At 53.4% G+C, this 8623-nt stretch overlaps 1 protein-coding gene across 1 annotated transcript in view; it reads left to right on the forward strand.

Annotated features, from left to right (window-relative positions):
• DNAH9 (dynein axonemal heavy chain 9) overlaps window positions 1-8623 on the forward strand; it is a 147403-nt gene that overhangs the window by 49756 nt on the left and 89024 nt on the right. Inside the window, exons 37-45 of the mRNA XM_033518809.1 lie at window positions 236-401; window positions 1392-1494; window positions 2342-2581; window positions 5386-5547; window positions 5800-5996; window positions 6481-6643; window positions 7655-7778; window positions 8175-8340; window positions 8462-8507. Of these exons, the coding sequence (XP_033374700.1) occupies window positions 236-401; window positions 1392-1494; window positions 2342-2581; window positions 5386-5547; window positions 5800-5996; window positions 6481-6643; window positions 7655-7778; window positions 8175-8340; window positions 8462-8507 (1367 nt within the window). The remainder of the gene's footprint in view (window positions 1-235; window positions 402-1391; window positions 1495-2341; window positions 2582-5385; window positions 5548-5799; window positions 5997-6480; window positions 6644-7654; window positions 7779-8174; window positions 8341-8461; window positions 8508-8623) is intronic.

The following is an 8623-nucleotide window of genomic DNA, read 5'->3' on the forward strand; positions in this document are numbered from 1 at the left end:
CTGGTTGCACTTTTTGGGCCTGGAGCTGCAGCGCTGTCCTTGGTTGTGGGGCTGGAGAAGGATTGTTGTGTGTGCCTGAGCTGTGAGGAGACCTTGCTGACACTTTGTGTGCAGTTCAGAGTTAGGTACCAGTGCAGAACCTGGGAAATGTCACAGCTGAAACTGAGGCATTGTCTGCTCCCAGCAGGCAGAGGCTGGGCTGAGCAATCATTCCCAGTCACTGCTGTCCCTACAGGAGTGCTGGAGAAGCCTCTGGAGAAAAAGGCTGGCAGGAATTACGGCCCTCCAGGCACCAAGAGGCTGGTGTACTTCATGGACGACCTGAACATGCCCGAGGTGGACGCGTACGGCACCGTGCAGCCCCACACCCTGCTCAGGCAGCACCTGGACTATGGCCACTGGTACGAGGCTGCTGGGGCTCTGGGCTGAGACCTTTTTGTGCAGTCTGGTGTTGGGAACAGGGTTTGAGGTGAATGCAGAGCCCTCTTCCCTGTGTTGGAGCTGGCTGGCAGGCTGTGGGTGAGGAGAGCACTGTGCACCCTGGGGTGCCCCATGGCCCCAGCAAACATCCCCTGTGGTGCTGAGCATGGAGGGAGGCCCTGGACTGCCCTGCTGGGAGCTCCTGATGCTGTTTTCAGTCAGGCAGCAGCAGGCTGTTGTTTTCCAGGCAGAGGTAATCTGTAGGAAAACCAGCAGCTGTGTTTTGGAAGGAGTGTTTTACACCACAGGCAGTGGGACAGGAATACTCACAGCTCTCCCACAGGAGAAACAAGGCAGAGACACAGAGACATTCCCACTCTCCTCAGCTCTGTGTGTGTCCAGACTTGAGCAAAATCTCCCCAACCACAGCAGGGTGGAAGCAGAAATTCAGGCTGTGGGTTTGGGGAGCTGGGCAAGAGGAGAGCTGTGTGGGATGTTTGGGAGCAATGGCACGTGGAGGGGACACCGAGTGCCACCTGTCCCCTCCCAGGCAGCTCCAGGCTCCCTGCCCTGCTCTCAGCAGCACCTCTGGGCACTGCAGCCCCAGTGCTCTGTTCAGCCCAGGGTGCTGAGGAGGGACAGGAGCACAGCTCCAGCTCCCCTGGGCTGCTCTGGCTGCAGCAGTGGCCCAGGGGCTCTCCTGGACCAGAGACACTCCTGTGGTTTCCCACAGTTTCTGTGCCAGTGCTGGGTCTGGCCTGAGAGCTTTGCTCAGCACTTGTTACCAGCTGATGGAAATGTCAGCTGCAGGATTTCCCCCCAGGATTTCCCCCTGTGTGCTGGGCCACGTGCAGACACACAGCAGCCTCTGTGGCCCCCTGAAGCCAGCAGGGTCCTGGCAGCTCACAGACACACTCAGGGGACAGTGACCTGGCTGTGCTCACCATCTGTGGCTTTTGCTGTGCCCCAAGGTACGACAGGAGCAGGCTGTCCCTGAAGGAGATCAGCAATGTGCAGTACGTGTCCTGCATGAACCCCACTGCAGGGAGCTTCACCATCAACCCCCGGCTCCAGGTAAAGCCCTGCTCCACAGCCTTGATTTTTGGGTGGATTGCTCAGCTCAAGGCTTCAGGAGAGGCAGATCCTGATGGACAGGCAGCAGAATTGCTGCTTTTCTCCCTTGTGTTTCCTCTTGTTTTGCTGCTCAGTGGGAGGAAGAAGTCACAAGTGCCCAGCCAGCTGGACACCCACTCTCAGGAAAACGTCTGGTTCAGACAGGCAGATTTTTACCTTCCTCTAGCTGATACTTACTGCTGGACCATAGCTCTTGGAAGTCTTTTGGTGGTCAGGCATTGGAAATTTCAGCCCAGGGAAGTGGTGAAGTCACCAGCTCTGGATATGTTCAAAAATGAGTAGATGTGGCACTCCACAGCATGGTTTGGGATTTGTTCAAAGGTTGGATTGGATGATTCTAGAGGTCTTTTCTAACCTTAATCATTCTATGTTCTCTTCCTCTGCAAGTTCCTAATCAACAAAGAGTCTTCTGGGAGGTGGCACCTCCCAGGGGCTGCTCCTACCAGAGACAGGCCTGAGCTTCCCCAGGGGACCTGCAGACCTTTCAGCTCTTCAATGGACTGAGCTTCCCTCATGAAAAGCCACTGCAAATGCTGTGTCAAGGCAGCAGAAGGTGGCACCTGCCAGCTGTCCTCTGCTGGCACACAGCTCTGGTGGACTTCACAAGTCATGAGACCACAGAGCATCCCAGGCTGGAAGGGACCTCAAAGCATCATCTGGACCAACCTTTCCTGGGAAGTGGAGCCCAGATGAGATTGTTCAGAGCTGTGTCCAGCCACAGGAAGGGCTGTGGTTTGGTGATTTCCCATCTCTCTGACCTTTCCACATCTCACTTTCTCTTTCTCAGCGTCACTTCTGTGTCTTCGCTCTCTCCAACCCTGATCAGGATGCCTTGTCCAGGATCTACAGCACCATCTTAGTGCAGCACCTGGCCACTGGGAATTTCTCAGAGGCTGTGCAAAAATCAGCCCAGCAGCTCATTGCCCTGGCCCTGGGACTGCATCGGAGGGTGGCTGCCACTTTCCTGCCCACAGCTGTCAAGTTCCACTACGTTTTCAACCTCAGAGACTTCTCCAATATCTTCCAAGTAAGTGCAGCTCCTGTCCTGTGGGGTTTGTCCTGGTGTCAGGGGCAGCTGAGGTCCCTCTGGCCCTTGCTGAGGCAGACACAGTGTCCCACTCAGTAATGACATGGCACGGGTGTCCCCTGAGCTATGGGGGTGACCTTGGGCCATTCCCTGACTCTTGACTGGTGTTGGAAGGATTCCAGAGCCATCACTCATGACTGTGGGGAAAAATCAGTCTAAAGCTTATTTACTTTCCAGCCTCCTCTGGCCAATGGGGAGGGATGCACAGTTCCAGAAGGAGGTGTCAATTTTGAGGGGTGTGAAGTGTCTCTGGCTGGAGAAAGGACAAACTGGAGACAACTCTGGGCTCCCGTGGGTGTGATGGAGCTGGGCTTGTCCTGGTGAGCCCCATCCCACTGGTGTGGGTGTGGGGGTCCATGGCACCCCCCAGCACACAGGGAAGCTCTTCCTGCATGGGGCAGGGTCTGGGTGCTCTGTGGGCTGGTCCTGAGGACAGCAGAGACTGGTTCAGCTGCTCTGCCAGAGCCAGGACAGCTTGGTGCCACTCTCAGGTGCTCAGCATTGTGCATGCAGGATGGCATTTAAAGAGCTGATAAATCAATCCAAGCCAGCTTTGATTTTACCACTGAAACTGAATTACCAGCCACTGTACCAAAGTGAGGTAGTTCAGCTTCAGAAGTGTTGTATTCCATCCTTGGTGGGATTTTGTTTTTCTGTTTTCCCCAGCAGTCTCCTGCTTTGAAGCAGCCGGTGTTACTGCTCAAAGAGCCTTTCAGAGTTTCAGGCTGATTAATAAAATTTGATAAATTCCTCAGCAGCCAAAGTGAGGGTCAGCACCATAGCCTGTTCTAAACCCCCAGCTGGCAATTTGTCACTGTCCTTGTTAACATCTGTTTCACAAAGTGGGTACGTGCAAGTTCAGTGCTTGTGCCTGCCAGACAGGAGCTGAAGGAATGACAGACAGGGAAATGTGGGACCAGGACCTTGAGCAAGTGAATAACTGCAGAGTGTCAGGAAGGAGGGAGGCCTGTGGTTGTGCTCAGCTGAGCATCAGCAGCTGGGACGGGAGATGTGGGTTGTGTTAAATCTGCCTTCAGCTCATCTGGGCTCTGAGAGGTGCAGGGAGGGAACAGAAGCATCAAGAGAGTGGGAGGCTTCAATTTGATCTGCTGAATGTGCCAGGGTTGGGGGGTAACAGAAAACATCCTGCCAGATCCACCTCTGGGCCAGGGGGTGGTGACAGGAATGCTCCTCATTCTCCTTTCAAGGGGTTCTCCATCCTCTTACCCTCTTTTTCATTTGTTTCTTTTTAATGTTGTCCACACCTCCATCCCAGATGCAGTGACCCACAGCCATGTGTCCCTGCTGTTTTTGGGGTGTTTCAGTCCCTTTAGAGGGATTGAGTGATTCTGAATTCTGTTTTAATCAGTTTAAGATCTGATGTGTTTCTCCTTCCTCTCTTTGAGTTGTCAGCTTTTCTCACCAATTTTATTTTTTTTTCTGGAATAAATAAAATAATTTGACAGCTGTAATGACAGATGTGAAACCCAAACAATCTGAGCCATGGACCAGTGAGCTGAGAGGGCCTGCTTTACATTGCTTTCAATGCATTTAATATTTAATGTATAAATAATTAGATGTTAGGAATAAAAGCTGTCTGTTTAATTCATACCATTGAAAACCCTGTGTGCTGCTAATAGGCTTAGTATAGGCGACACCTCTTTGAAATATAATTCTTTTATGCATTTTAATGGAGTTCATGGTAAACATACTGTGCTAAGCAGACAGCAACTGATATTTCCTGCAGGCAGAATGCACCTAATTAGAATTAATTGATTAAAAGAAAAAATAGCCACCAGTAACGTTTCCAAACCATTTTTCCTTCTTGACAAAGCACTCGTGGCATGGGGTTGGGATGGGAGAACCACAAGTCTGGGCTGCTGCCTGGCTCTGCAGGGCCACACCTGCTGGGAGCAGGACCCCAGCCCGGGCAGGGGAGGCTGGGTGGGGGATTGAAATGGGTGTGATGGATAGAAACCTCCAAAAGGATGTGGGGAACAGCCATCCCCAGGCTGTTTGGGCAGCAGGTTGAGGGAGGTGATTCTACCCCTCTGTGCTGTGTTGTCAGACCTCACCTGAAGCACTTGTCCAGCTCAGGGGTCCCAGCACCAGGGGACCTCCCAGGAAGGACCTGGAGCTGCTGGAGAGAGTCCAGAGGGGCACCAGGATGATCAGAGGGATGGGACAGCTCTGCTCTGAAGAAAGGCTGGGAGAATTGGGGTTGTTCAGCCTGAGGATTGCTCTGAAGTGACCTCACTGTGGCCTTCCAGTGCCTGAGGGGGCTCTGAGAGCTGGAGAGGGACTTTGGACAAGGGATGGAGTGACAGGACATAGGGAATGACTTCCCACTGACAGAGATTAGGTTTAGATGGGATATTGGGATATTCCTTTGTGTGAGGGTGGGCAGGCCCTGGCACAGGGTGCCCAGATTTGCTGTGGCTGCCCCTGGATCCCTGGCAGTGCCCAAGGCCAGGCTGGACACTGGGGCTGGAGCAGCCTGGGACAGGGGAAGGTGTCCCCATGGCAGAGGTAGGATGGGATGATCTTGAAGGTCCCTTCCAACTCAAACACTTCTGGGTTGAGAAGCAGCTCTGGGAGTTTTGGATTAACAAAGGACACATCCCTGGGGGGTTTGGTGTGGGCTCAGGTGCAGGCTGCTCTAAGGGGGACTCTGCAGGGTGGGTGCTGGCCTGGGGTCCCTCAGGGTCAAGCCTGGGTTTCCTGACTGTCTGTGCTCTCCACAGGGCCTCCTGTTCTCTACCCCTGAATGTCTGAAGCAGCCCCAGGACCTGGTGAAGCTCTACCTGCACGAGTCAAGCAGGGTGTACCGTGACAGGATGGCTGAAGAAATGGATTGTGACACTTTTGATAAAATCCAGCGGGAGATGGTGAAGAAATGCTACGATGTAAGGGTTGAGGTCTGATGAGGTCTAATTCTGATGACAACGGGACAGATTGGGTTTATTGGAAGGGAAATCAGTACTGGGGGTTTTCTTTTCCCACTCTTTCACTCCTGTGCCTCTTTCCCCTTTTCTGACATGCAGGTGCAAAGTTGTGGACACAAAAAGGCTGGAACACGGTAGTTCCCTTGGAAGGTGGCTCGGAGCTGCAGTGGGTTTTCCTCTATTTGTTCTATACTATTTTCCTCTCTTTTACAGGACATTGAAGACACTTTAGAGCAGGTTAAACACATGAATATTTATTGCCATTTTGCCAAAGGCCTTGGGGAACCTGGCTATAGGTCAGTTCCAAGCTGGGAGGAGCTGAACCAGATCCTCGTGGAAGCCTTGGACAGCTACAATGACGTCAACGCTGCCATGAACCTGGTACTGTTTGAGGATGCCATGTGCCACGTGTAAGGGGCTTTTCTGCCTTTATGTCCCCATCATTTGTCTGTGCAGATGGTTTTGTGGAGTTTCCTGGAGGATGTAGGAATATGGATCTGTGGGCTGAGGCAAATAATCTGTAGTTCTACAGGGCCAAGTGCCTTCACTTGGGGCACAGTGACCTCACAGAATGCTCCAGGCTGGGGCAGAGAGCAGGAAAGCTGCTTGGGAAAAGGCCCTGGGGGTGCTGGTGACAGGACATGAGCCAGGGTGTGGCCAGGTGGGCACAAAGGCCAGTGGCCCCTGGGCTGCCCCAGCACTGGGGTGGCAGCAGGGCCAGGGCAGCGCCTGTCCCCTGTGCTGGCACCGATTTCTGCCACATCTCCGAAACTGACGTTCTTCATCCTGCTCAGAAAACAATTTCTTAGCGAATAAAATATGTATTGAAAAGCAGCGGGCAGAGAAATAGGGAAATGCTCTTATTAACGAGAGGTTCTGTACACTTCAATTTAGCTGCCGCATCAACCGCGTCCTGGAGGCGCCGCGGGGCAACGCGCTGCTGGTCGGCGTGGGAGGCAGCGGCAAGCAGAGCCTGACCCGCCTGGCAGCCTTCCTCAGCTCCCTGGAAGTCTTCCAGATCACTCTGAGGAAAGGCTACGGTGTCCCTGACCTCAAGGTGGGGGACTTTGAAGGGCTGAGGTGGAGGGGAAAGAGAAAGAATTTGCCCTGAAGGTTTGTTGGGTGTTGGGAAATAGAATGGAGGAGGATGACCGTGAGCCCAGGTGTGGCCAGGTGGGAGAGGACAAGGCCACCTGGAATGTCCCAGCCCTGGGGTGGCAGCAGGGCCAGGGCAGTGCCCATCCCCTGTGCTGGCACTGCTGGGGCACCTCCAGTGCTGGGGACAGCTCTGGGACACTCAGCACAGGAAGGACATGGAGGGGCTGGAGCGTGTCCAGGGCAGGGATGGAGCTGGGAGCAGCTGAGGGAGCTGGGAAGGGGCTCAGGCTGGAGAAAAGGTGCTCAGGGGGAACTTCTGGCTCTGCACAAGTCCCTGGCAGGAGGGGACAGCCGGGGGGGTCGGGCTCTGCTCCCAGGGAACAGGGGCAGGAGGTGAGGGAACGGCCTCAGGCTGGGCCAGGGGAGGCTCAGGGTGGATATTAGGGAATATTTCTTCACTGGAAGGGCTGTCCAGCCCTGCCACAGATGCCCAGGGAGGCGGTGAAAGTGCCCTGGAGGGATTTAAAAGTGTGGATGTTGCACTTGGGGACATGGGTTAGTGGTGGCCTTGGCCCCTCTCGGGGAGCAGCTGGATGTGATGGATGTGATGGATGTGATGGATCTGATGGATGTGATGGATCTGATGGATCTGATGGATATGATGTCCTTAGAGGGCTCTTCTAACCTAAATGATTCTGTGTCCCTGAGACACTGAAACACCCCAGACACGACGTGGTGCTGTGAAGAGCAGCAAATGCCTTGCTGGAGTGTGTCTGCAGCCAGACCTGGCCTCTCCTGGCAGTGCCCTGAGCTGGCCACACCTGAGAACTCCCCAGCCCGGCCCCGAGCACCAGCCCTCGGCTGTGCTGACGTTCCCAGAGACTGGGAAGGTTCTGAATGATCCCATTTCTACATCTGGCCCATGCTTTGCAGTGTGGAGGTGTAAGCCCTCCTGGTTTCCCACCTGCAGGCAGACCTGGCAAACCTGTACCTGAAGGCTGGGCTGAAGAGCGTGGGCTCCGTGTTCCTGCTGAGCGACGCGCAGCTGCCGGACGAGCAGTTCCTGGTGCTGGTCAACGACTTCTTGGCATCAGGTACCACCCTCATGCTCTGCTTTTCCCCCTCTCCAGTGGGGCTTTGCTCCTGGTAGCACCTGGAATTCTGGAACAGACAAAGGGGCAATGATGAAATGAGCTTTTGTAATCTAATTAGACTGCAGAGCTAAAAAAAAATTGGGTTTTTTGCACTTTGATTCTATTCTACGCTCTTTTCCCTTGTGTTTTATAAGGAAGTTTGTTCTCAAGGGTGTTTCTTTTTCAGCAGAATGACCTTCTGTGCCCCTTTGGTGCTTCTGGGGCCCAGGGGCACCTGGGCAGGGGTTTTTCCTCAGGAGGAGACTTGCCTGAGCCCCTGAAGAGGGAGGCAGCAGCTTCCCTTTGCTCTAGAGCAACACCCAGACCTGTAAACCCAAACGTGTCCCCTTCTCCTAGGGGAAATCCCAGATCTCTTCCCTGATGATGAAGTGGAAAACATCATCAGCAGTGTGAGGAATGAAGTCAGAGGCCAGGGCCTGCTGGATTCCAGGGAGAATTGCTGGAGGTTTTTCATCGAGCGAGTTCGCCGGCAGCTCAAGGTGAGGTGGAGCACGAGGGGCTGGTGATGAATTCTATTTTTTCCTTTTTCCTTTTACCTATTCTCTGTGTTCTTTACACACATATTTGGGGCCCATTATTGTATTGGTAGCTAATTCCAGGACTTTTCCTTACCTTTTCCCTAGCCAGAAAAACAAAATTCCAGAGCCCCAGGGGCTCCATCCTATCTTGGTTCTTTCTGGGAACCAAGGCCAAAAAGCAGCCCTTCATTATTCTATTCTATTCTATTCTATTCTATTCTATTCTATTCTATTCTATTCTATTCTATTCTATTCTATTCTATTCTA

The sequence above is a fragment of the Parus major genome, chromosome 18, assembly GCF_001522545.3.
Source record: "Parus major isolate Abel chromosome 18, Parus_major1.1, whole genome shotgun sequence".
Taxonomy (NCBI): domain Eukaryota; kingdom Metazoa; phylum Chordata; class Aves; order Passeriformes; family Paridae; genus Parus; species Parus major.